This window comes from Capra hircus, chromosome 20 (genome assembly GCF_001704415.2).
Source record: "Capra hircus breed San Clemente chromosome 20, ASM170441v1, whole genome shotgun sequence".
NCBI classification, from domain to species: domain Eukaryota; kingdom Metazoa; phylum Chordata; class Mammalia; order Artiodactyla; family Bovidae; genus Capra; species Capra hircus.
Genome location: NC_030827.1, coordinates 39,171,654 through 39,199,153, shown reverse-complemented (window position 1 = coordinate 39,199,153; position 27,500 = coordinate 39,171,654). Strand labels below are relative to the sequence as shown.

At 41.4% G+C, this 27,500-nt stretch overlaps 1 protein-coding gene across 1 annotated transcript; it reads left to right on the top strand.

The window, feature by feature from the left end:
* Nucleotides 1,172–26,962, top strand: DNAJC21 (DnaJ heat shock protein family (Hsp40) member C21). Its single transcript, XM_018065543.1, has 12 exons — nt 1,172–1,486; nt 8,636–8,729; nt 10,581–10,704; nt 11,029–11,151; nt 11,550–11,854; nt 12,716–12,867; nt 15,028–15,115; nt 17,664–17,822; nt 18,227–18,269; nt 22,900–23,072; nt 25,906–25,981; nt 26,471–26,962. The coding sequence occupies exons 1-12, from the start codon at nt 1,390–1,392 to the stop codon at nt 26,636–26,638; spliced, it is 1,602 nt and encodes a 533-aa protein (XP_017921032.1). The 5' UTR covers nt 1,172–1,389; the 3' UTR covers nt 26,639–26,962.

The following is a 27,500-nucleotide window of genomic DNA, read 5'->3' as shown; positions in this document are numbered from 1 at the left end:
AAAGACCCTGATGCTGGGAAAGATTGAGGGCAGGAGGAGACGGGGACGACAGAGGATGAGATGGTTGGATGGCATCACTGACTCAATGGACATGGGTTTGGGTAGACTCAGGCAGTTGGTGATGGACAGGGAGGCCTGGCATGCTGGGGTCCATGGGGTTGCAAAGAGTCAGACATGACTGAGCTACTGAACTGAACTTTTCTTGTGGGATCTTTAGTTCCCCTGATCAAGGATCTAACCCGACTCTCAGCAGTGAAAGTGCAGAGTCCTAACTGCATTCTTAACCTAAATCGATCTTGGAAATATAAGTTTAGAGCCCAGGAAGTTAGTGATGGATGTGATGGATCCATCAAGAGTGATGGATGGGTGGATCACCACAATTTTATTCATGGTGAAGAAGTGAAGTCGCTCAGTTGTGCCCGACTCTTTGCGACCCCATGGACAGTAGCCTGCACACCAAGCTCCTCCGTCCATGGGATTTTCTAGGCAAGAGTACTGGAGTGGGTTGCTGTTTCCTACTCCAGGGAATCTTCCCAACCCAGGGATCGAACCCAGGTTTCCCGCATGATAGACAGACGCTTTGCCGTCTGAGCGACCAGGGAAGACCCTTATTCACGGTAGTAAAACATAAAAGCGTGTTGATGCTTCCCTCTTAAATTGTTTCAGTATAAGTCATCTTATTTATTATTATTTCTCATGCACAGTAGTCAGGACAAGGTGTATTAGAGATCTCATTAAGTGGTAACCGAAGAAAAGAGTTAAAAGACCTGGGTTTGATCCAACCGAATCCTGCCATTAATCAGTAGGGAAGTCTTGAGTTCCTCAAGCTTGAGTTTTCTCATCTGTAAAACCGTGGCTCAAATTGAGAAATTATCTTCAGAACTACAAGATGTTTTCCAGAATCTCATCCCATCAAACTCCTTTCTCATCTCTCAGGTCGGATGTCAAGTTAGTGTCACTCTGACTGGCGTCTGTGCCCCTCACAATGATACCCGCCGGGGCCCCGCCTCCCGTGACCCTACCTCCGTCTCACCTCGGCCCCGCCTCCCGCCCGCCGCGGCCCCGCCTCCTCCCCGCCACGGCTCCGCCTCCCTCCTGCGCGGCTATTTCCGGAAAAGGGCCCTCCCCGGGTCCATGCGGAGCCGCCGCCGGCGCCGCCCCCTCCGCGCTCCCGCGTGCCGCAACCAGCGCCGCCTTTCGCCCCCGCGCGCCGCCGTCGCGCCGCGCCGCCGTCGCCGCCGCCGCGCTCGCTGGCTGGCCCGGTGCGGGCGCCGGGCTCCCGCCGCAGGAGAGGACCACCAGGGCCGTCGCCACCACTTCGGCCCGGGTCCGGGCTCCGGCCCCGCCCCGGGCCCCGGCCCCGGCCCGAGCCCCCTGCCCTGTCGGGCGATGAAGTGTCACTACGAAGCGCTGGGTGTGCGGCGAGACGCCAGCGAGGAGGAGCTCAAGAAAGCCTATCGGAAGCTAGCCCTGAAATGGCACCCGGGTAATTATTCCGCAACCGCCGCGGCCCCTCTCAAAAGCCGCGGCCCTCGCGACCTTTCTCACCCCTCTCCGCAGGGTAACTCCAGGGACCTGGCTGTGCCCGGGCTTGCCCGCCGGTAACTCCCCTCGCCCTGTAAACCGTGCCGGCGTCCGGCCGGGTGGCCCCTGACCAGCGCTGGCGATGAGAGTTCTCAGCCCATCGGCGGTCGCAGCCCCCCACCCCCAGGCTTCACTTGAGACCCGAGCACCTCGTTCTGTCCCAGACGTCCCCGGGTTCCCGCGTGGCCACTTGATGGGGAAGGATAACATCCTAGAGACCTCGTGCTCCTCCCACCCCTCCGTAGATGACCCCGAGCGGGGAGGAGTCGAGCTTTTAACTCAGTCCTGTCTCAGGCTTTTCCCTTGCTGCAGTTCCTGCAGCTTTCCTGGGCTTTCACCGGGAAAGCTGCCCTTAACTTCAGCGGGAAATCCCAGCTACTGAAGTGTAATTAAGACAAAGGGGCTAGTCAAATGTCTTCTAAAAAGCTATGCTTTTTTTCTCTTTTGGTGGGTTGAGTGATTCTGTATTTCACTTCGGGTGTTCTGCAGATTGAAAATTTTAATTGCGTGCCTTCCCTAGTGAAGTTATGATTACATCTATAGAAGTATGCTTCTTTCGGATGTTTTATTTAGTTGTAGTCCAGGCCTATGTGACTGGTGAAGTCATCTGATCTTCTCGACTGAGTAACGAAGACAGTATTTGAATCTCAACTTTGTGAGGTTTATAAGAGGCTTTCATATTAGTACTAGTCCATAAAAATGTTCATAGAGTGGTTAGGATGCTCACACGGAGACCTTAGCCTTGTTTGGAAAACATGCCTTACTGGAAAGGTAAATACAAATGCAAGCAAAATAGCATAACGCATATAATTGGTAGTGGGTTACTAGAACAGTGACTTTGTTGCTAGAACATGGGTAGTGGGTTACTAGAACATGTTACTAGAACAATGACCTCGCTGGTGGCTCAGACGATAAAGCATCTGCCTACAGTGCGGGAGACCTAGGTTCAATCCCTGGGTCGGGAAGATCTGGAGAAGGAAATGGCAACCCACTCCAGTATTCTTGCCTGGAGAATCCCATGGACGGAGAAGCCTGGTAGACTACAGTCCGTGGGGTCACAAAGAGTCGGACAAGACTGAGCAACTTCACTTTAACTTTCACTTACTAAAACAATTAATAACTGCCCCAGGAATTCAAGACAAGAAGTTTTCACCATGTACTGAAAGGCAGTGAGGCTTCCCCTCGGCAGAAGAGCCTGGCCATTATCTGGCTCTAGAGGAAGGAGGGAGAAGAAAATTTAATTGTATGGGAAAGAGCACCGTGGTGGCCAAAAGGGGACAGTTTGACCGAAGGCAGTGTTTATTGGAAGTCTGAAAATAGGCTTTGAGAGAAGGGCTGAAGGAAGGGCTTAGAACCCCAGATCAGAAGGTGATGGTTCTAGTTAATGGAATAGGAAATAAAGCTATGGGTTTGTTGCTTAAAGCTGTAAATGATGACTGTCAAAGGAACTAGAAAAATCTGATGTATCCTGGAAGGGAAGAGGTAAATGAGCTAAATGTTCATCAGGAAGTCAGGAGCTATATCCAAAATTAATAGGTCCAAAAACAGTATAGAAGAATGTTCTTAGAGTAATAGGGATTACTGTTAGAAATTTGTTAACTGTCTGGGTGGGGAAGGGTTAGAAAAAGAATTAATACTTATGACCAAATGCACATATAACTTTGATGGCAATATTAAAATGTTTTTGAGTAGTAATCTGAGATTAGGTTGTAAAGGTCTTTGAATGGCAAAGGACGGTGAAATGTGTTTATCCAGTAATGGATAGTTGTGGCCAGTTTTATTAAGATGTCCTGGAAAGGTACTATGAAGGCAGCTTAGTAGATTGAGGAGGGGCCAGAGACCAAAGTCAGGGAGAGTCAACTGTGGGCACTTAAGGACCCAAAGCAGTCTTGGGATCATTGGGAGGGGTAAGGACTGCATTGAAGGGAAGTTGCAAAGGAAAAATGACCAAATTTGATTAGTTGGAAATCAGTGCAAGGAAGAATAGGATAAATACTGTCCCATAAGACACATGATTTTGATGTGCTTTACTTTGCGCATTAATTTGTTAAGTCCGTCACTCAGCACATGTTTAATTTCATCCTATGTGCAAGGTAATGCATTAGATATTTCCAAGGTTAACATTCGGGCTGTGCTTCAAAAACTAATGTGTGTCTCATATAGAGGCCACCCATTTTCATTGTTTAAAAAAGGAATTACCTTTATTTATTTTATTGAAGAATTGAGAATAATTTCCAGTAGGGTCAGTAGCACAGCCTAGTAAGATCACTCCTTGTGAAAGCCAGTCTTTCAGTAATTCATCTGATGACCGTTCCCTGAGCGCCTTACTGTGGACAAGACAGGAGTGGTCCCTGCTCTGCTGGCCCTGCTGTCTTCGGAGAGACCCAGAAGAAAACAGTCACTTTCCATCCGCTGAGATAAGGGCAGTATGAGGGTAAATACAAAGTGCTTCTGAGCCCCTGGACCAGTCCGGATTGGGTTTTTGGGAGGGTGGGATAGATGTACATCCCCGAGTGACATCTAGGTTGAGACCTCAAGTGGGATTGCAGGGAATACAGGAGGTGGGAGGTAAGAGAGAGTGCAGCAGAGCCTAGGAAGGGAAAGAAATGAGCCTGCCCAGGTGAGCAAGGGCTGGGTCTTGAAGGTTGTGGTAAACTGGATTAGGAAGATTGGGCTTTGGGAAGCCATTGAAGGGTTGCAAACAGGAGAAATGATAGGTTTGTGTTTTTCAAGTATTCCTTTGGCTGTATGGTGGAAGACTGGGTTGGAGAGGCTAGGCAGGAGGTAGGGAGACCAGCAGATCTCACCAGGGACACTGACATCACCAGGATGATGAAAGGACCTGGGAGCAGAGATGAGTCACATGCTAAAATTCTCAGTGAACAGGGGGAATGGTTGGAAGGCTAGTGGATAGTGAGGAGAAAGGGAAGGAGGAGAGGTAGCCAGGTTGTGTGAGTCCCATTTGAATGGACAGAATGCTGATTTGTACTGAGTGGTGAATAAGGATCAGTGACCAGGAGAAGAGGTCAGCTCCATCACCAGACCTGCTGTATCAGAGCCCCAGAGGCCTGTAGGGAAGTATGTTCTCAGGGAGCTTGGCTTCAGTTAAGGCAGGGCTTAAAATGCACAGTCCATGAAATGTTCTATAAGGTACTGTAAAATCATTTGAGAGAAAGTAGAGGAGGACATGAATTTATCTAGAGAAAAACACAAAGAATTGTATGAGAGTGCCTTTTAAATTTCAGTGGCTTTTTAACTTTTTACGCTCATCTTTTAGATCTCAGTTCAACCTCCTAGTCAACCAGTCACAGGTATATTTAAGTGAAATAAAAAGCCATATGACAGACAGATTGAAAAAGTTATTTAAAAAAGAAGACTCAGAAAGCGATAGATCTTGCTTTCAGATGGTACATTGATGGGTTTTCTCGTTTTAAAAGCTTTAGCTGTCGCCAGACTTCTTTAAGGGAGGCAAGAAGGGAGTGGGAAGAAAAAGGACAACAAAGTACAGTCCAGATTAAAAGGTGAAGAAGGCCCACCCACCTCCCACCCCTAAACAGTCACCTTTTCTGTCTCATGTCAGGAGATTTAGTTGGAGGCTTTTTCTGGCATTCTGCTTTTATGTGAACTATGTTTCTTTGTTTATCAGACCATCATTATTAATGATTTGATGACATAGAAATCATGAGCTGGACTGTACCCTTGTATGCATATCAGGATTGTGTTCAGCTGCAAATGATAGGAAGCCAGCAGCTGTGTTCAAAAAGTCGTTTTATTTTTCACATGTAGCAGGAAAACCAGAGGTGACCCATTTTGGTAGTTCTGGCTGCTTGATGAAGCCATTGAAGACCTGCTCCATCATCCTGACCATAAGACTTGAGTCTTTGTGTCAAGTGTAAGCAATTAAGAAGCTCACTGATGTCACGTGGAGGTGCAGAGAGAGGCAGGTGAGCCCCAGGGTAGCAGGTCTCCCGTGAGGTCCTTGGACTCTGCTCAACAGCTGTCAGATGGGGCCTCGCTCACCATCTGAGATGGCAGAAGGGGTCCCAGGTAGCAGCATGGAGGAGGAAAGGATAAAGCAGGAACAGGGTGTGTGCTGGTTGTCTTTCGAGGAAGAGTCTAAAAAGCTGCCATAAAACACTTTCATAGATTTTATTGATTAGAGCTTAGTCACATGGTCAGTCCAGGCTTCCAGGGAGACTAGAAATGGCATCTTTATTTGGGGGATCAGGTACCCCCATAAAATCAGCAATCATTTGTTCCTGGAAGAGAGGCTGAACCTGCAGTCTCTGCCTCAGTTGTCATAATCTGCCGGCAGGCAGTATACCCAGGCTTTGAGCAGGATGCAAAGGGTGAGTTAGAGCGTAAGGTGAGTGCCACCCAGGCCCATCCCTTCCTTCAGGAAGAACAGTGCTTCTCCTGGGAAGCTTCACTTAGTTATTGATCAATTTGTGTTTGTATCTGATGGGCTGAAAGTGGGTAACCTGATAATCCCAACTTCAAAAAAGTCTGAGGAGGTAAGGTTTTTAAGTGTGTACATTACTGCTGTGATCAATATCATAGTTTTGTTAGGAATAAGGGGAGAATGGTATTGAGTAGGCAACTGGGTGTAGGATACTGGGTGTCCTGTGTTTAGAACCAGATGGCAACAAGGCCACAGCAAGATGAAAGTTGATAGTACTTATTGGAAATAATAGAAAATCTAGCCACAGTGGTTTGAGTAAGTTAAGAACTTATTTTTCTCACCACAAGAAGGCTTGGAGGTACATGCTTGCTGGAATTGTTTGAGTGGCTGAGTAATGTCACTGTGAATCTCTTGACTTTTCCTTCACGGTCTCAAGATGGCTGCTGAAGCTCCAGCACTCATTCCATGTATAAGACAAGGAGAAAGGAAAGAAAATATAGTACTTTTCACCAGTGCTTTCTTCTCACTGGTCAGAACTGTGTCACATGGCCCTCTCTAGCAGCAAGGGAGGCTGGATAAGCCAAAATGCTTGCTTAATTTTTAGCTCGTCCAGCTTCCACAGTAAAGGCTGAACGAGAGAAAAGAGGGAGAAGTTTCGGATCGGCTCATCTTATCTGCCACAGAGTGGATTGAGCACTCTATTTGAGGTTAAAAACCTGTTTTACTGTTATCAGTTGGCTTGTCAGTAATTAATATGTAAAATACTTAAAACTTTGTCAGCTATAAATTCAACATGACATAATGTGATATTGTTGCTAAAAACTAATACAATTAGCTCTAGTGGTTAAAAGTAGAATGTTAAGGAATTAATGAATAGCTTCTTGATCATTACTGTCTTTTGACTGCATTTGAAGTATAGGACACAGCTAAGCAGCCAACACACACACTTGGGCCTCCCAGATAGTGAAGTGGTAAAGAACCTGCCTGCAGTGCAGGAGACACAGGTTTGATCCCTGGGTCGGGAAGATCCCCTGGAGAAGTAGATGGCAACCCACTCCAGTATTCTTGCCTAGAAAATTCCATGGACAGTGGAACCTGGTGGGCTACAGTAGTCCATGGGGTTGCAAAAAGTCAGACACAGCTTAGTGACTAAACAACAACAGTTACTTCCTCATGATTAAATTTAGATTAAACATTTCCAGCAGGAATGTTACAGAGATGGTGCTGAATGAGTGAGCGTGCACATAAGAAGTAGGAGATTTAGGCCAGAGAAGAGGTAGGCTAGAAGATGACCCATGGGCTGCTCTAAGGAAGGGGAGTTAGACCTGTGATGGAGTTTTCTTATTTCTGGTTTTTACTTTTTGTTAATTTCAAAGGAGCATGGTTCTAAAAGCTTTTTGTGTTTAAGCACCTAAAAAAAAGAACTGAGGCAAATTGCTGCACTTGAGAAAGTGTTGTCAGTGTCAGCTGTTGAGCAGAAGGCTGCTTGAAGGACATGGGACTTTGTGGTGGTATCTAAAAAGAGGAGGTCAGATACACTTGAGAGCCTTGTTTTAAGACTATTTCTGTCTTTTTTAAAGAAGTATACATTGTGTTGTAGCCTAATGTTGAGGTACTCCATAGTAGACTCAGGATACTGATATTTTGCTCTTTGAGTGTGTTAGTTACCTATTGCTGTGTAACACATTACCAAAAACTTGAACAGCAGATATATTCAGGATGTGGATTCACACCGTTTTCTGGGGATCAGAATCAGAATGGTGTAGCTGGGTGGTTTGACTCAAGGTTTCTCCGAAGGTTGAATCATCACTGGGAAAACCCATGTTCAAGCTTGCCCCCAGAGTAATGGCAGGCCTCAGTTCCTGTTGGCGGTGGGCCAGAGGCCTCCATTCGTTACCTCATGGTCTTCTCAGAGGCCACTAAAGTGTCCCCACTCTATGGCAGCTGGGCACTCCCAGAGATCCAAGAGAGGGCGAGCACCCGAGATGGAGCCTGCAGTCTTTCATAATCCAGTATTGCAAGTACTGTCCTGTCCTGTCATCACTTCTGCCTCCTGGTTTCAGTCACGCAGACCGACCCTGCTGATGGGGGAGAGGACTACACAGGTGTGAATGCCAGGAAGGTGGGGGTCCTTGGGGGCCATCTTGGAACCTGGCTATCGCCCTGAGGCAAAGATGCTTTGTGAATTCCATGGTTAAAGAGGCAAACTAAGAGAAAAGTAATTAGTATATATTTTTTAAGCTTTATGAGATTTATTTTGGTGTATGTTGATGGGAAAGAAAACCTTAAAGATGGTGGTAAAGACACACTAAGTATAATCTAGCACGAAACAGTAAGTCTTTCTATAGCTGATGTATTTTGCTCCTTCTAAAAATAAAACGTGTACTACTCAGGGTTTTCTGTTTGTGAATATCCAGATTGAGTGCTAAGTGACATGCTGAGATTTAGAGAAAAGCTTGAAACTTCTACTCGAGTTGACACTTATAACTAATCCTGAGTATCAGCTGTCAGCCACTTTCTCTGCTTTTCGCTAGTTGTTTTTCTTCGTTTTGTACATATCCATTTATGGCATTCCTGATGGAAGCGGTCCTTTTTAGAATCTGTCCTCTACTTTTCTGATGAGTGAATTTCTTTCCTTTATTTTAACAGATAAAAATCTGGATAATGCCGCAGAAGCAGCTGAACAATTTAAACTGATCCAAGCAGCGTATGATGTGTTGAGTGACCCTCAGGAGAGAGCATGGTGAGTATCGTGCTGTCCGTCCTGGAGTATCTGGTTGGGAAGAATGGTCAACAGAGGGCTTTTTAGAAATGCAATACATCAAATGGTTCGGGGTGTGTTCTGAAGCCCAGTCATCTATTCATTATGTAAAATGCAGTGTTTGGGTAGGAAGGAACCTGAGAGATGATTATTCAACTCTGATCTCATAGACGAAATTTGACAGTAGTAGAAATAGTTTTAATTTTCATACTTATGAAGCTCCTTCTCATTTAATAAGGTCTCTTTGATGTCTGACAAATTAACTGATATCAGTATTCTTGCCTGGAGAATCCCAGGGATGGGGGAGCCTGGTGGGCTGCCGTCTGTGGGGTCACACAGAGTCGGACACGACTGACGTGACTTAGCAGCAGCAGCTGCTGAAGAAAAGGAAGAATGTTGACTTATCCTTAAAGAACAACAAAATTCTGTAAAGCGATTATCCTTCAATTAAAAAATAAAGTAAAAAAACAGGTATAGTGTTTTTGTCAAAAATTGTAATATTTTTTCCAAGAACTTCTTTATATGCAGGAGTTAGGCATCTACATCTGTGACAGACTCTTTAATGATAACCTGATCACTTAATGCCATTTCCGGACATAAATTTCTACTTTTTAAATCCTTTTGAAGGTTTTCAGATTCTCAGTGAACTTTTTGCTGTGAAACTATAGGTTTTGTACTCTGACATAACCATGTAAGATGCTGCTGGTACAGAGAGCAGATGGGTGTTCAGTTCACCTGTGCAAGTCTTGTCTCTTATTAAGAGAGAAAGGCTATAAAGAAAATTCTTATTAAATTACCTTTTCTATAAAAACTAGAGAATACTAAATTTTTCTCCTCCTGAGGAATTTGAAAATGTGGCCTTAGAAATGCATTTTCTTTCCTTTGGAAGCTTTGAGATTCTTTCCTGCCTTCCATTTGCTCTAGCTCTTCTCTAGATCTTAGGTGGTATTCCTATCCCGAGGAGTCCCTTGTCCTTTGGTTTAAAGCTCCTACCTGTTAATTTTCCTGTGAACTGAAAGCAGTTCAGCGCAGTGCCGAGGAGCGTGGTCCTTCTGGTGCTGGACTCATGGTTTTGAATTCTAGCTCTGCTGCTTATTGGCTTTATGTTTGTAGATAACATTATTTAGTATTGCTGAGATTCCATTTCTTGTATCAAACAAGGATAATAACTGACTTTATGGAGTGAGGGTCAGTTGTATGTGTGTGAAGCTCTTAGTCGGTTTACATAAACACTAGGGGAGAGTTATTCACGTCCATGCTGGTAAATTCCCATATCCCAAAAGTGTTTTTAGTCTATGGACCTGATGATGTCCACTACTGTCTTACTTAGGCTTCTTTCTGGTGAAAGTGCTGCTACCTTCCTGGGAAAGTAGAAATTCCCTGGCTTCTTAAACTCCCCTCTTCATGTTGTCTAGTTTCATATATGGCTAGTATCATATAATGACTGTAATGGACTTGGAATTGCAGTTGAAGTTTTAATCAGCAGTTCTGTGAAAGATTCCATGGATTATAGCCCACCAGGCTCCTCTGTCTGTGGGATTATTCCAACAAGAATACTGGAGTGGGTTGCCATTCCCTTCTCCAGGGGATCTTCCCAGCCTAGGGATCGAACCTGTGTCTCCTGTATTGACATGCAGATATTTTACCACTGAACCACCTGGGAAGCTATTAAGTCTTTACCTGTTGATATTTTCCTTCAAGGTTTTGGTTGTAGGTTGGCCATGTTGAAGTGTAAAGAAGTTATATTTTGACTGTTTCAGAGTAAGGAATCTTTTGAATTTTTATTTAGTCAGCCTTCACTGTTACTGCTATTTTTTTTTTTTTTTTGCTTAGGTATGATAATCATAGAGAGGCTCTGCTTAAAGGTGGGCTTGATGGAGAATATCAAGATGACAGCTTAGATTTGCTTCACTATTTCACCGTTACCTGCTACTCTGGTTATGGTGATGACGAAAAGGTAAGAGGTGAACCCACTGATAATTTGTCAGGCACTTAAGTAAGACTCTTGAATGCAGAATTCTTAAAATTATTCAAAAATAGAAAGTGACAGGCTACTTATTTGAAAACTGAGAAACATTGCCTTCATATTTAACCTGTCAGCATGTAAAGACCTTCAGTTGAAACCTAAATGTATTTGCAGTGACAGAGCTTGGGACTGTAAATCTTTTTAACAGTTTAAAATTTTTTTTAATTAAAAATTTTCATGTGACATTTAAAAATCTTATTCTATGCATAGACTATAAAAGTGTTAAGAATTTGTGTTTCTGTTACTGATTTTTAGGGCTTTTATACGGTGTACCGTAATGTTTTTGAAATGATTGCAAAGGAAGAACTAGAATCTGCTTTAGAAGAGGACACGGAAGATTTCCCAACTTTTGGAGACTCCCAGAGTGACTATGATACGGTAAAAGGGAAACTTACTACTGTTTCGTAATTAGCATTTATCAGGGTGTCTTTCCCCATTTCTTTCTTTTTATTTAAAAAAAAGAGGTTCTAGTTCTCCGTCTTGTACTGTGACTCTCTTGTCTTTTGTTTTTCCTGATCCCCTCCCCTCTTTACTTTTTCCTATTGATCATGGTCCCATTCCATTAATTTCCTCATCAAATTAATTCTGAAGGGTTACTGTGCAAAGCCGTCAAAGGACTGTCTTCCCTATTGATTAATAGTAATATTCTATATATATATATATATATATATAAAGAAAAGAGGTTAGATGTTTTGCAGCATCAATATTTACTGCCTTACTGGAAAAAAAAAGTACAAATAAAAAGCGAGTGTTCCGCCTGTTTCCTTTGTCCCTAGGTGGTCCACCCTTTCTATGCTTACTGGCAGAGTTTCTGCACTCAGAAGAACTTTGCTTGGAAAGAAGAATATGATACACGGCAGGCTTCAAACCGCTGGGAGAAACGAGCCATGGAAAAAGAAAACAAAAAGATTCGAGACAAAGCGAGGAAAGAGAAGAACGAGCTTGTCCGTCAGCTGGTCGCTTTCATCCGTAAAAGGGATAGAAGAGTGCAGGCTCATCGAAAGCTCGTGGAAGAACAAAACGCAGAGAAGGCGAGGAAAGCTGAGGCGATGAGGCGGCAGCAGAAGCTAAAACAGGCCAAGTATGTGGGCCGGGCTGGAGCCTGTTAGCTGTAGGTGCTGGTCCCCAGAAACGTCATGGATACCTGACCGGGTGCTTTCATGGGGATTTAATCCTCACCCTGGCTTCAGCCTTTCTTTTTATGTCCTGGCACTGGGATGATGTCTTTTTATCAGCTCCGAGAAAGTTTTTCCTTTAAGTTGGGTGTTTTCCTTCAGAGGCCCATTTACACTTGAGATCCTTTACAGACTCTTATAACATTTAATGATAACTAATATTAATTGAATTCTCATTCTGTATAAGGCCACATCCTAAGTGCTTTTCTTGCAGCAGTGCTGTGATGTAAGTTCTAGTTTTTATCCTCTTTCTTTTGAGGAAATGAGACAGGCCCAAGATCACATAGCTAATAAATTGCAGAGGTGGGAACTGGAGCCTGAAGTCAGTCCAGGGCTCTGCTTTTAAGCCCCACGCAGGACTCTACTTTGTTCCGTATACTCTTAGAGACTTAGTACCTTTAAAATTCTGTTGGTTTGAGTCACTATAAAAGCATTGTGTCCAGAGCTTTATAGCATTCTTTAAAAAACTATTCACTTCTTGAAAGTTCTACCCACCTCATGTTTGGGAAAGTGGCACGTATGTTGACACTTAGGATTTAAAACCACCTGAAGACTTTTAGTAAGTTGCCAAGAGTTAGATGTTTCAAAACTTGTTATCTAGTGGAGCGATGAAAATCAACCACAGAACTGCTAACAGATTGAAGTGACTTGGCCCGTTTCAGCCAAGCACAGGTTTTAAGTGTGTAGGCGTGGACAATTGGGGAGGATGGGGTTTAAGCCTTAGAAGTAAATGAAACCAATGCAGAGACCGTGCCGTGTGTATCCAGGCTGGCAGAGCAGTACAGAGAGCAGAGCTGGATGGCGGTAGCTGACTTGGAGAAGGAGCTCAGGGAGATGGAGGTGCAGTATGAAAAGCAGTTTGGAGATGGATCAGGTGAAGACGAAGCGGAAGACCAGGAGCTCAGAGACGGACAGGATGGTAACTTCATTCATTCATTAAAGACTATAGGAAATGTTTTTATTATGCGCTCAGGACGCTCACAAGCACCTGTACAGGGTTCCGGTGTGACACAGCAAGGGATGGGAGGGCGAGTGGAAACTCAGAGAGCACCTGGGCTCCAGCCGATTGTTGCCAGCTTCATGCTTGTTTTAAGAATGAGGCTGGAAATTGGATTTTTATGTGCCATCTCCCAGTCTTTAAATATGGCAGATAATTGAAAACCAATTTGGCATGGCCAAGTGAAGGTGGTCTATGGAAGTACACAGTATAATTGCGGTAATTTCATTCACAATTTTCTGACCATGTTTTAAACTATTTGTCTTCATAAATATAATGAGAAGTGGGCACATTATCAGGTATAGCTGGTTATTTTCTAAAAATGCAACTAAGCAGTAGGTCAAATTTTAATAGTAACTCTTTCCGGAAAAGCTGGTGTTGTGCAGAAGTCTGTGCAGTATATATAAGTTGTCTCATTTCTGACCTGTAGAGGGGCTCCTGTTTTGTGCTGAAATGTGTCTTTTCTCTGCCGCTGTTATTAGAGCATAGGCATGTGACTGCCATAAAAGGAGAGGAGTGGGCATTGTTGAGAATAGTGGTCAGTATACCTGACTACTGTCTCTGGCTATTCCATGATAAAAAATTAAGTGATCTAAACATAGGTTAATTAATTTTACCTTATTTACAAGTGTGGCTTTTCTTTGAGTAATAGCTCATGGTGAAATGACACTTTTGTTTACTCCAAATGATTAGGAAATGGAATGTTTTCTTAATAAATTAGAAGTAGTGTGTGTAAAAGTGCTTTGAGAGCTGTAAAGCACCATATAAATGTGAGGTGACATGATTACATAGAGTTTTACAATCTGTAAGGTGCTTTCACACACACAGTCTTGCTTTGTCCTCCCACAGTACCTCTTAAATGTAGGTTTTGCTCATGTAATTATCTCTGTTTTACTGATGAAGAAATTAGGACTCTGAGAAGCTCTGGTATGTGTCTGAGAACATATGAAAACATTCTTAGGTGCAGATTATGTTTTCAAATTCAATATTCTTTATTCACTATTTGAAAGCATACACATAATTATAAAGTATCTTATACTAAACATTGGTGATATTTTGATTATTTCAGAATGTCCTTCAGAATCAGACTACCATTACTTATTATAAAAAAAACAAATATAGGAAAGAGATCTTGGGATCTTGATCCCATAATAAATCTGAAACAGCAATCAGTTTACTTGTTTAATTTCTTCTAAAGATAGAATGTGAAATTGTGCAAAGACTTTCAGCAGAGCTTAGATTTTGTAAAGGGTCAGTACTGATAGTAATTATTCCATTGTAATAAAGCTTCAAGCTTATAAAATCTGTGAAGACAGTGTTGGAGTTTACATATAATATGCTATTTTATGAACCATCTTTCTCATAAGGAATAGCATGAGCTATTTAAGCTGACTTAAGCAATTAAAAGTAGATTACAGTTACAGGTGCTATACTATAGGTATATACTATAGGTGCTATACTGTATTTCCGTTTGTATGGGCTTCCCTGGTGGCTCAGATGGTGAAGAATCTGCCTGCAATGCAGGAGTTCCAGGTTCGATCCCTGGGTCAGTCAGATCCCCTGGAGAAGGGAATAGCTACCCACTCTAGTATTCTTGCCTGGAGAATTTCATGGACAGAGGAACCTGGTGGGTACAGTCCATGGGATCATGAAGAGTAGGACATGACTGAGTGACTAACTTTTTCATTTTTACATTTGTATCAGACACGACTGAGTGACTGAACTGAACTTGTTGAAAAAACTGCTTTGTGGTAGAAATATGAAAGTGACATTTGATTTTCTGAGCTTAACACACATCTAGGACTCTGACAGTTTTTTGAATCATCTTCTGAGTAGACTTATAAAAAGAACTTGAAAGATAAAGTGATTTATTTGAACACCTTCCCCTGTAACTCAGTGCGGCTTTTAAAAGGCCAGCTCACATCCTGGTAACATGTTTTTTTTCTTGGTGAAGAAGTAACAAATGTAATTTCTAATTTGTGTGCAACTTTAGATCCTTACCAAAGAGATGTAACTTGCTAACATGCTTTAGATTTATGTTCCAATCAAACAGGATTCTCACTGTAGGCTTCCCTCTGGCAGGTAAAGACAGTGACGAGGCCGAGGACGCAGAGCTTTATGACGGCCTTTACTGCCCTGCATGCGATAAGTCTTTCAAGACCGAAAAGGCGTAAGTTTACTCTCTCTGCACTCACCTCTTCTTTTCAGGTGAGGTGTAACACTTTGAAAGTCCTTAAAGAAAATGCTCAGAGCAGTTGTTCGCTCGCCCTCACCTTTCATCTTGGAGAAATATCTTCCCAGTGGAGAAGGGGGAACCATCTGCACCAGCAGTTAAGCCTGGTGTACTGATTCTCATTCATGCCTTGTTCCTCTTTAAACGTGTGTGCTGTCTCCAGAAAGAAATGTTGCTTGTTGTGGTGAAGAAGGCAGAGTCACAGAGGCAAGGGGGCGCTGAGCTGAGGCTGGTCTCCTCTCTCCACTCATGTGCACACTCACGTCCAGCTGTCATATTGCCTTGCAGGCCGTGGTCCCCAACCCAAGACCTTCGGATCTGTCCTGCCTGTAGTGTATTTGCTGGAGTGGCAGGACTTTGTCATAGGGGAGCAGTGATGAAGGGAGGAGTATTAAAAAGGATACTGTCCTAACACAGGAGGTACGGGGGCAAATACGGGAGAAAACGAGAGGAGAACTAGCAAGGGAAGAAGGAGCAGAATGTGTGCAGTAGAGAAGGTGGAGGTCAGCAATGGAAATGGGGCTGTGGGAATCCCAAGTGGTGTCACCGTGTAACCCCAGGGGAAAGTGATAGTGTCGGGAGGAGCGGTGGGAGGCAGACAAGTTAGAACCAAACAGGGAAACAAAAGCAACAAGGAAGGAGGTTTGAAAAATTATTTTTCACTTGGAAACTGAATGTCAAACTGGCAAGTTGCATGAATAGAATATAGAGCGCCCAGTTCACCTTTTGCTCACATTTCACCCCGGCTGCATGTGCTCATTCTCTTTCCACACACAGACAAGATTTTTACTGGAATAATCCGAGAGCAAGTTATATGCCTAAGGCTCCTGTACCTCTAAATACTTCAGTATATATTCCTTAAGAATAAGGACATTCTTTCACATAATCACAGCTGTCAGCTTCAGGAAATTTAGAACGCTGATGCAGTACTTTTCATTTACTACCCATGTTTCACTTCTGTCAGCTGATTCTTTGTTAACGTCCTTTGTAGCATTTTCCCAGCTTCAGTATAGGATCTAGTGTAGGATCACGTATTACTGCATTTATTTATTTGGTCTCATTTAATCTGGACCAGTTCCCTTGTCTGTGCCATTGACAGTTTGGAAGAGTACTGACCTTCCATTCCAAAGTCTTTTTAAGCAGAGCATTTCTCATTTGGGGTTTGTCCATTTCCTCATGATGAGATTCAGGTTGCTTGGTCCTAGCTAGAGTGCTGTGCACACCTGTGTTGGTCTCAGGGTTTCTGTCTAGAAGACAGACGGCTGCCTGCCTCATGGCTGGTGATCATTTTGATCATCCAGTCAGGGTGTTGCTTTATTTTTCCACTGTATAGTTAGTACTTTTTCCCTTGCAGTGTTTTCCCTTGTAGCATGCTTAATATGTGGGGAGACATGTTAAATCCCTGCAAATAATCTTTCTCTTGATCAAAATTTTCCTCCTAGATTTAGCATCCACTGATGATTTCAGCTTGGGCCAGTCTTCACTAGAATTGTCTCAAAATGGGGCTTTTCCGGTGCCAGGGCTCCTGCATCATAAGTTGACCTTCTGCTGCACATGAGAGTGTTGATCTGCATGTCTGTTGTCAGAATGAATTGAGGAGTTTTGTTTCAGTATGTTAAATTCATCATTGCCCTTTTCATGCTCAGGATTTCCCAGGTGTGTTCAGTGACAGTTCCATCAGCCTGACTCCTGTATCCTTTGACGTGTCTGAGTCATATTTTTGAACACTTTTCTTTCTGGCACAGAATGTTCCAGTTTCTCTTGAAAACCTCGTTCTTAAAGAGAATTTTAGTGGGAATGAAAAGTAGGCAGTCCCCACTAGAAAATCCAGATCTGAACAGGATGAGATCCGGTCCTTTAGTGCTGTCAGTTTTATCTTGTTCAGTGTCATTTAGCTGCCCATGGGAGCGCGAGATAGACATCGCTTATATAGTTTCACACCGAATGGGAGAGATGCACCTGAGCTTATATTTAGGGTGGTGGGAGTGAGAAGAGAGACCCTTCTTGAAAAAAGCAAAAGGACATAAACTACTCTTACACTTCAAGGCCTCACATCACCATTTCTGAGATCCTGGGGGGCTCCCTTTAAATGCTGGAATCCTGCTTTGTGATTTTCCACTTAGCCATACTTAAGTGATTAAGAGAAAACAGTGATGAAGGTTTGAATTCTTAGAATGGGAAAAGAAAAATATGGAGAATTTGACCAAAAAAAACCAAGGAAGAAACTATGTAGATAAGAGGACAAAGGGAAGGGAGGGGGAGTGCTGGAATACAGGAAAAAAGGAACAGTCATGGGCTTCCAGTGTACGTAAATGCCCAAGAAATCCCCAAAGGGTTCTGTGTCTCCTTAAAGTATCACTGATGATTTGCTTATTAGTTAATGGGAAAAAAGTAGATTTTAGCTTGGTTGTATTCATCCAGCAACACAGTTGGGCATCTATGAATTAATCCCATTTCAGTCACTCATTTCAACTTGTCCTTTCAGTATGAGGAATCATGAAAAATCAAAGAAGCATCGGGAAATGGTTGCCTTGTTAAAACAACAGTTGGAGGAGGAGGAAGCAAATTTTTCAGGACCTCAAACTGATGAAAACAGTCTGAATGCCAATTCCGAGGAAGAGATGGAGGATGTGCCAAAACAAAAGTACTTCTAAAAATGTCACTAGACCTACTTAGCCCATTTAGAGATTGCATTTAAATGCTGTTTTATTGCAGAGAAATTATTCTGTTATGCTAATATTGTCTGTGTTTCTTCTAGTTAAGAGAACTTTCAACTATTGAAATGGATAAAGACATGATGTCAGATATAATTTTTACAGACTGTGTTATGACTGTATTAATAGCAGTTTTATAACTGGCTGATTGATATGCTAATTACTATCAATTGAACCACTATTATATTTTTCTAAAATGATAATGTGGGTATTTTTCTTTCAATGCTTTATGATACTCAGTATTTTTTAATATGGTATTCTTTGTATCACTAGTATTTTGCTGTTTTTTCTTTTTACTTAAATATGTGAAATTTTGATCTATGTTTGTTCTTAGGCTTTCTAAAAAACAGAAGAAAAAGAAACAGAAACCGGCACAGGTACGTTGAAAAAGTTTTATTAACATTCAATATCAAATATAAAGTTGGAGTGCTCTTGTTTATTCAGTGTAAACTGTATTAAGGAGAGGAACTTTCACACCCTCATTTCATATTGATTGTAAAACAGATTAAAAGGAGCTGAAAATATTTTGGTTTTTCAGTGCTTTGCCTCATTATATGGGCTTCCCTGGTAGCTCAGCTGGTAAAGAATCCACCTGCCATGCAGGGCCTTGTATATGTGGTCAGTTACCTAGTTACTGTTGTCAGTGTGTTTAAAAATTTTGCATGTGGAATTCTCATAATACAGATTAACTGAGGGATCCCATTAAAAACATCTAGACACACGTGATGGTAAGATTTTTAAATCAAGGCAGCCATTCACCTCATAAATATATGAAAATGTAAGGATTGATCATTTGTATATCCAAGTTTATTGTGCCAACAATGTAAATGAAATTTTGGAAAGGGAAAATTTGCTTTCCTACTTCTGGGCATGTATCTGGAGAAAATTCTAATTTGAAGAGATCTACGCACCCCAGTGTTTATAGAAGCACTGTTTATAGTAGCCAAGACATGGAAGCAAGTGTCCTTTAATAGATGAATGGATAAATAGGGTGTGGTGCATATACACAATGGAGAATTATTCAGCTGATTAGAAAGAATGAAATAATGCCACTTGCAACAATGTGAATGGACCTAGAGATTAAGTGAAGTCAGACAAAGATAAATATCATAAAATATCACCTATATGTGGAATCAATGATGCAAATGAGCTAAACAAAAATAGACTCACAGACATAGAAACCAAGCTTTTAGTTACCAATGGGATTAGCGGTAGGGGGAGGCAAATTAGTTGTTTGGGAGTAACATATATACTCTTCTGTTTATAAAATAGTTAGATAACAAGGACCTATTGTATAGCACAGGAAACTATATTAAATATCTTATAATAACATAATGGAAAAGAATTGGAAAAATATATGTTACTGAATCACTTTACTGAAAACCTGAAACCAATACAACATTGGGAATTAACTATAATTTTTAAAAAGTGGTTAAAAAAAGGAGTATTTGCTTAGAAACTTGTGGTGATTGTGATTCTTGAAAAAAATGTTTAAATGACTCAATAAGTCATTTAAATATACCACCTGGGGGATTCATATTGAATTTCTACCTTAAGAATCATTATTAACTAAAAGTATGTTGTAACACAACATACTGTGTTACACACATATATGTTGTTAATATGTGTAACACAATTTTGTGGATTTTTTGAAGCTATAAAAACAAAATGAACTTGTCCATTTTACTAAGGATATCTGGTGATTCTACAGGGAATGGAATTGATTTCTGTGCTGTTTAATGTGATCTAATTATGTTAACTTATATTAAGTATTAAATGTTAACTGTAGTTTTTTTAAAATTGGAAGTGTTTCTATGAAAACTTAGGTAATGCACTAATAATTTTTCATAAAACTTTAGATTTGGCTTGTTTATCCAAATGTTTTATGTTTGATAACTTTTAGCTGTTTTATGGGCTTCCCTGGTAGCTCAGCTGGTAAAGAATCCACCTGCAATGCAGGAAACCCCAGTTCGATTCCTTGGTCGGGAAGACCCCCTGGAGAAGGGTTATGCTACCCACTCCAGTATTCTTAGGCTTCCCTGGTGGCTCAGTCGGTAAAAAATCCACCTGCAGTGTTGGAGACCTGGATCTGATCCCTGGGTTGGGAAGATCCCCTCCCTGGAGGAGTGCATGGCAACCCACGCCATTATTTTTGCCTAGAGAATTCCCATGGACAGAGGAGCCTGGCAGACTACATACAGTCCATTAGGGGTAGCAAAGAGTCAGACACGACTTAGCCACTAAGCACAGCACAGCTGTTTTATATTTCAGAAATTATCATCACACATAAATTAATCGCTACTAAAGCTGTGACTTGGAACTTTTTGCCTCAGTTATAAAACCACACAGCAAATTGTATGTTCCTTTTATAAAATGACTTATGTCATTTTCCACCCAAAGACTCACTAGTCATTAGTTTAGAACAATTTTTTGTGTGCCAGAACCACTGGAAAAGACAGAATAGAGAGGAATTTATACCCAGTAGGTCCTAAGAGTGCAGCAGTAAGCACATATATTTGTATTCTTTTACCAAGGAAGATACTTAAGTTTACCACCCCATTTTTTTCCTCCAAAGATGATACCTTTCCTCCAAAGATGGTTATTGCTGGATTTTTCTACTGTAAAGCACGTTTTCCCTTTTTTAAAGGGAAAGGGGTATTCCTTGATGATACCTATGGTTTCTAATTATATCAGGGAGAAAGCCCCAATTCAGATCTAGTTTTCTGTAGCACTTTCCCTGGATTTTTTCTAAGTTCTTTTTGAAGGGAAAGATAGTGTGGAGACACATACAGGTAGATAAAGGAGCAGAAAGCCGCAGATACTAAGAAACTTCAGGTTGGGAGTTTTCTGTATTGTCAAAAAAAATTTGCATAAGCCAACAAGGATTGTGAAAGAAAACCTCAGAAAATTGAAATTGAGTGTAAACAAATAAAACCCTCTTGCTGACAACAAGGAAGAATTAATGCAAGAAACTTTTGAACACCATCCATGGGACATAACTGAAGACAAAATTAACTGCAAAAGAAAAAAATCTTAAACTTTACTTAGATATTTTAGTGATATTGGTGTGGCATTTCGGAAACTATTTTTACGTGTATTATAGGGTAAAGCAAATAAGCAAATATAGTAATGTTGTCGGGAAACAGATTCTCTTGTAGGAGAAGGGAAATACAGGTATAGATTGAGGGAAGGAGAGGAGAACACTAATGTCACTGGAATTGGAGGTATGATGTTAAAAAAAATAAACAAGATACAAATGCTCAGTATACGCTGAGGGCCCTGAAGCAGTGATACCCAGCAGCAGTGATTTATAGTACACGCATCTTAGTTTCTAAACCCCCTTCCCTAATAAAGGAGTCAGGAGTTGGTCCTTGGGAAAATGACTGATTCTAGGGCCGAGACAGAAAGTACAAGGTGAGCCTGGATTATCAATCCTGGAAATAAAGGGAGTATTCAAAAATTTGTGGGAATAAATCAGAAATACCCAGAAGTCAGCTTACGGGCTTGCCAAATATGAGAAATTTTGAGTCGTCAAAAAGAATAATAGTGACAGATTTTACATATTGATTTTATTTTTTAAAAAAATCACGAGTCTATATTGAGCTTTAAAAAAGAGAGTTGGAAAAAGGAGGCAGATGGGAAGGCATCACTCCAAGAATGTGAATTAATACAAATGCAAATGGCCGGACTATTCTGGACCCACCAGTATAATAAATGGCTCACAAAAGAATCATCAATAGATGCCAGATCCTAGGGGTAAATAGTTATTAGGGAAGAAGATACTGATATACTCTGTTTATTACTTATTAAAAAAGGGAAAACATGCTTTACAGTAGAAAAATCCAGCAATAACCATCTTCACTAAATGATGAGACTTTAATCACTAAAAAATGGAAAGTGACATTTTGCTTCCTGATAAAATGTGCTGAGGGCACAGCATTATGTCTGTAACATTCCTGCTAGAAATGTTTAACCTGAATTTAATCATGAGGAAGTAACTGTTGTTGAGTCGCTAAGTTTTGTGTGATTCTTCTGCGACCCTACAGACTATAGCCCACCAGATTCCTCTGTCCATGGGATTCTCCAGGCAAGAATACTGGAGTGGGTTGCCATGCCCTCCTCCAGGGGATCTTCCCGACCCAGGGATCAAACCCACATCTCCTGTGTTGACAGGCAGATTCTTTGCCACTGAGCCACCAGGGAAGCCCTGCAAAAAAGGACATTACTGCAATACGTATATGGATTGTGTAACAGATAACGACAGTGTTAAGTTCTTGGGTGTGAAGAGGGAACTGGATAGGAAGGAGAATGTTCTTAGGACAGAACATGATATCTTCCTGCAGCTTGCTTTTGTAGTTCTGGGGGCGGGAAGTCAAGGGGGGACGTTTTGCAGAGAAAGGGAACAAGGGGAGAGAAGGAGAAAACAAATGTGGCAAAGCATTACCCAAGGCAAAAGCAAGCCAGTTGCATTTAGTGAAGATACATTTGTCCGGTGTTTTTTCTTGTATAATGCCTGTGTGTTGCTGTTTTCTTTTTTCCAATTGTGAAATAGTTGTTCATTGCCTGATCATTTGGAAACTATGGAAGACTCTCAATATCATCCCTAATTCTGCCTATGGATATTCCTGAATGTTGAATTAAGTTGTAATCAAAGGTTATATATAGTTTTCTCTCTTCTGTTTTTGCTAATGTGTTCTCCTTTCCCACATAATTGAATCAGTGTCTTTGGAAACGTGACTTTGAAGAACTCCATAATTTTTCTTCATTTGTTCAACCATTCACTTACTGAATATCTGGATTGTTTCCATTTCCCCCTAAATTAATATTTCTCTAATGGACATTCATATTCTTCTTTTCTGCCTCTCCTTTTTATACCCTGAAGATATCCTCTTACTAGAGTGTACAGAACATGACCATTGTTCATTATAGCTGTTTGGTAACATAATATAAAAAACTAGTGGTATTATAGTATTTATTTTATAATGGCACACATATTTTCTTACCTAGAACTATGATGATAATTTCAATGAAAATGGAACTGGAGAAGGAGTAAAGATTGACCCGGAAGATACCAACCTAAATCAAAACAGTGCCAAAGAATCAGAAGATAGTCTCCAAGAAAACGTTGGGGTCACAGAGACTGTGGAACTGTGCGATGACCCCAAAACTGAGGCTAAAAGGTAAGACAGAGTTACGTGTTGTTTTCTAGTTACTTAATACTGGTAGTGAGGATGGCTTTTCGTATATCAAGTAAAACACCCTTTCCCATGATGGACGCTGGGAGTTGGATGTATTTGTGACTTATTCATACACATGTATGTCTACCAAGGATGATGTTGGAGGGAGAATGCAAGACAGTGTGCTTAGACGTTTCAGCAGCATGGCCCAAAGCCGAAAGGAGTTTCATGGATCGAGTTTCTGTTTTTCTCATCCTGGTGAAGTCCTTATTTTGTGTTGGGTCAGTAATCCTTGGCGAGGCTACAGATAAGGCCATGCCGCACTCACCTGAGCATCACTGCCCGAACCTCCACACTCCGGCCAGGCAGCCTGCATTCGGCCCCAGCACAGGGCATCAGGGTGGATGTGCCAGCTTGGGGCCTTCGCTCTCTGGATGCCCGGGAGTCATGGTGCTGCCCAGGCCTCCGGGGTTGGCCAAGGGGAGGTCTCACTCCGATGAGTGGTATGGGTGCCTTGAGGACTGGAGAGTGGGAAGCTGGAAGAGGGGGTTGCAGCCACTCTGATGCTCGGTGTGTGTCCCCATCTTACACATGAGGAAACTGAGTCTGGGGTAAATGACTTGCCTCAGAGCAAAAGCTGCTAAGTGGAAAGGCTGGCTGACTACATGGAGGACCCAGCTCTGCTAGTTCCGTGGGGCCCTGCTGTCCTGTAAAGGGCCCTTGGGGGCTGCTTGGGCGCATGAGGGGTGGGCCGAAAGGGGGGGTTCCAGGCCCCTGAGGACCTCCTTCATCTAGAGCTGAAGTCTTTTTATTTATTTTCCATATGACTTCTGTGTGCGTTTCACTGGGGAAGGAAAAGGGGTACTCAGTGCTCAGTCAGACTTTGGCAACCACTAATAAAATGCGTTTCCTCACTTAATAATATGAGAAAAAGAATCAGAATTCAGGTGACCTCTTCCCTGCTGAGTAGTGGCAGAGCTGAGGTGGACACCTCACCACCCACGCTCCCCCTGCCCAGTGGCCTGATGCCCAGTGCTTTTCTGCAGGGCCCCTCTGCTGCTTCTCTGCAGTACACGGACACTAGCCACCTACTACGTGTGTGTGTGTGTGTGTGTGTGTGTCTGGAGTACATTTTTTTACCTTCTTTTTTATTTGTTATTAACATTGACATACAACATTATGTTAGTTTCAGGTATATAACATAGTGATTTGACATTTATATACATTACAAATTGATACCACAATAAGTCTACTAACTGTCTCCATATAAAATTAGTGCAGTTTTCTGGAGTATATTCATATGAATACATTATATCTCCTCTAAAGTACATTTTAGAAATAGAGTCTTAGATACTAGCTTCGGAGATGTAGCTGTCTTTCATAATATGGTAAGTTCTTTGGGAATAGTATCCTAAATTTTCCCAAATTAGCCTAAATGCTAAATGTTGTTGGATATATTTGTGGCCTCTGATGTTATTTTGTAAATTAGTAAATGTTGAATCTGTTACCTTTTATGTCATTGTGTCTTTTTCTTGAGATTTTCAAAGCTGGCCGGATACTACATAGTGTGTTACACTCCTTATCAGCATCTTTTGTTTTAAAAGATTTTATTGACTTGTATTTCTTTTCGGCTGTGCTGCATCTTCATTGCTGAGCGGCCTCTTCCCTCTAGCTGCAGGGAGCGGCGGCTGCTCTCTAGCTGTGGTGTGCGGGCTCCTCATGGGAGTGGCTTCTCTTCCTGTGCAGCGTGGACTCCAGAGTGCTCGAGTGGTTGCGGTACATAGACTCAGTAGTTGTGACTCCTGGGCTCTGGAACCCAGCCCCAGTCAATAATTCCGGCTCACAGGCTTAGCTGCTATGTGGCATGTGGAATCCTCCTGAGTCAGAGATTGAACCCATGTCTCCTGCATTGGCAGGTGGATTCTTCACCACTGAGCCATCAGGGGAGCCCCATTTGTCAGCATCTTTTAAGTGTAGAGACCACGTAACTTAATCCAGACTCCTAGGTTCTGACTGAAGAACTGTATACTTATGAAGTGCTTGACAGCATTTTAACTCTGGTTATAACCCATCCTATCTGTTCTGTAAACATAGTTGCACTCAGATTTTACTGTAAGAATTTGGCTAGCACAAATGAGGGAAAGTATGAGAGCACTAAGGAAAATGAAGATTCACATAGCAGATTAAGTGGAGGGATGTTCTGAAGTTAAGCAGAACAGGAGGAAACTGAATATACTGACCGGCAGTCTCTGGATTGTAGAATACAGGGGAGAGAGACTCATCACATGAACAGAAAGACATCATCTTTCAATAAAAGAAAATGCTTTACATGTAACAGATTTAATTACATGAAAAATGCATTGCAGTGTCTGTTTTTCTCATTTCACTGTGGAACTGGTGAAATGTTTATCATCAGCTGAATCAGGTTTAACAAGTTGTCTCTTCATGTCATAGATTATTTGTGAGCACTGTAGGTTGGCCATGAAGATGGTTTGCTTCAGTAAATGGAGTATTAAGTATTTACTTTTTTTCTTTTACAAAAATATGCTGAATAGAAGTTCAAAGATATTTTTGAGGGCTTGCTTTATCTTGTGTTTCAACTTTTAAGTAAATTCCTTATTTTTTGTATCAAATTTGGTATCTAATGTTACCTCTAAAGTTGTTTTTTAAAGTTGTACATTTGAGATGTGAAAATTAATTCACTTGGCCATTAAAATGAATGAATTTTTCTTTAAAATGCACGTTACTCTTTTGAATCTTCTTGGGTTCTAGATGACAGTTAAAAGGGCAGTGCGTTATTATTGAATTAGTCTGAATTCTTTCATTTGTTTTCCAGTGTTTCTAAACCCAAAGGAAAGAAAGCCAAAGATACTAAAAAGTCTGTCAGAGTACCTGCTGAACCACAGACAGTGGTAAGTCCAAACAATATTGACAGCTTTTCAGTGGACCTTGTTGTTTAAACAGTGTAATTTACATTCTTGATTCTAGTCTAAAGATTTAAGTGTGTACCTGGTGAACCCTTCACCTGCTGCATACATGTGGCTCCATCAGCAGTTTTCCTTGATGAGTGTAAAATTTATTCAGAAGATATGGGCCACTGACATTTTTTTCTTTATGGTAAACAGAGGCACACTGAACATATCAGATTGTACCAGAACAATTACTATTGTGTTTTCATTACTTTGAAATCCAGGACCTTATTCTTATGGCATGTGCTCTTGAATATCAGGACCCTTAGAGTTGATGGTATTGGTTAATGGAACTCAGCTTCCAAGAACAGTTGCCTCTGCTGAGTCTGTCTTGTTATTTTGCAATTGCTTGATATTTAATCTCAACATGAAAACATTGCTCTCAGATAATAACACTTGCTTTTATTTATGATTTTTTCCCCCCCTTCTCAGAGTGATGTGCTTATCAGCTGTACAACTTGCCATAGTGAATTTCCATCCCGGAATAAACTGTTTGATCATCTAAAGGCCACTGGTCATGCAAGAGCACCTTCATCCTCAGCATCTTTGAACAGTGTAACAAACAGTCGAAACAAGAAAGAGAAACGTAAAAACAGATAGAAATTCTGCCCGTGCTTTTCTCTTTCAGTTGTTGCTAGCTTTTGAAACCAAAAACTGAACTGAAATCATCTAAAGAGTTAAAATTTCAGTGATCTGCAATTTATTGCATTGTGGAAAATTATTTTTTATCTTGTAAAAACATTTTTTTGGTTTAATATATATTTTTTAAACATGTCATTAGTGACTGAATTCTACTTTTGCCATCTGAAATTGACTTGAATGTCCCCAAACAGGTACATATTGTAAAGTATGCATTCTTGACTTTTGTTGGCTCATGTGGACAGAAATGTACAGGGAGAATTAAATTATTTTAACACATACAAATTCTCCTTTCTGCTTTATTTTGTGAATTTCACATGAAATATTTTTATATGATTCAATGCTTTTGTGTTTTGTCCTGCTTCGTGATCTGTTGATGACTCAGATCATTTTAAAATCGTCGTGGATTTTTTTCCACCTGATACCATGACTCCAGTTGTGATTTTAAAACCATTTCTAAATAACCTGTTGTTGATTAATGCATTCCCCCCCGCCCGCCCCCCCACCCCCCCACCCCGCCGCCCCCCCACCCCCCGGGGATAATGATAAGTGGAAACGAATTGAACATATCCGGTTGTTTTTCAACAATAGTATTTCTTCAAGGTATATCTGTTTAACTTGAGATTTTACTAGTAATTATTAATAGGATATATCTTTTGGTTTTTCACCCTGATTTGACTCATAGAGTTGAAACAAATTAATTTATAGGGTGCTTCCTCCTCATAAATGTGCACAGTGCCAGGTATAAAGCATGATGAATTCAGGTAGCCCATGGTTCACAATGTATTCTGACTCTTTAATAGAGGATGTTCTTCCTTGGATT

What these genes read in the sequence shown, in the direction of transcription:
- DNAJC21 (XM_018065543.1), top strand. Translation starts at nt 1,390, where the DNA reads ATGAAGTGTCACTACGAAGCGCTGGGTGTGCGGCGAGACGCCAGCGAG. An exon ending in AGCCCTGAAATGGCACCCGG is followed by an intron (nt 1,487 to 8,635) that starts GTAATTATTCCG and finishes TTATTTTAACAG; the next exon opens with ATAAAAATCTGGATAATGCC. An exon ending in AGAAACAGAAACCGGCACAG is followed by an intron (nt 18,270 to 22,899) that starts GTACGTTGAAAA and finishes TTTCTTACCTAG; the next exon opens with AACTATGATGATAATTTCAA.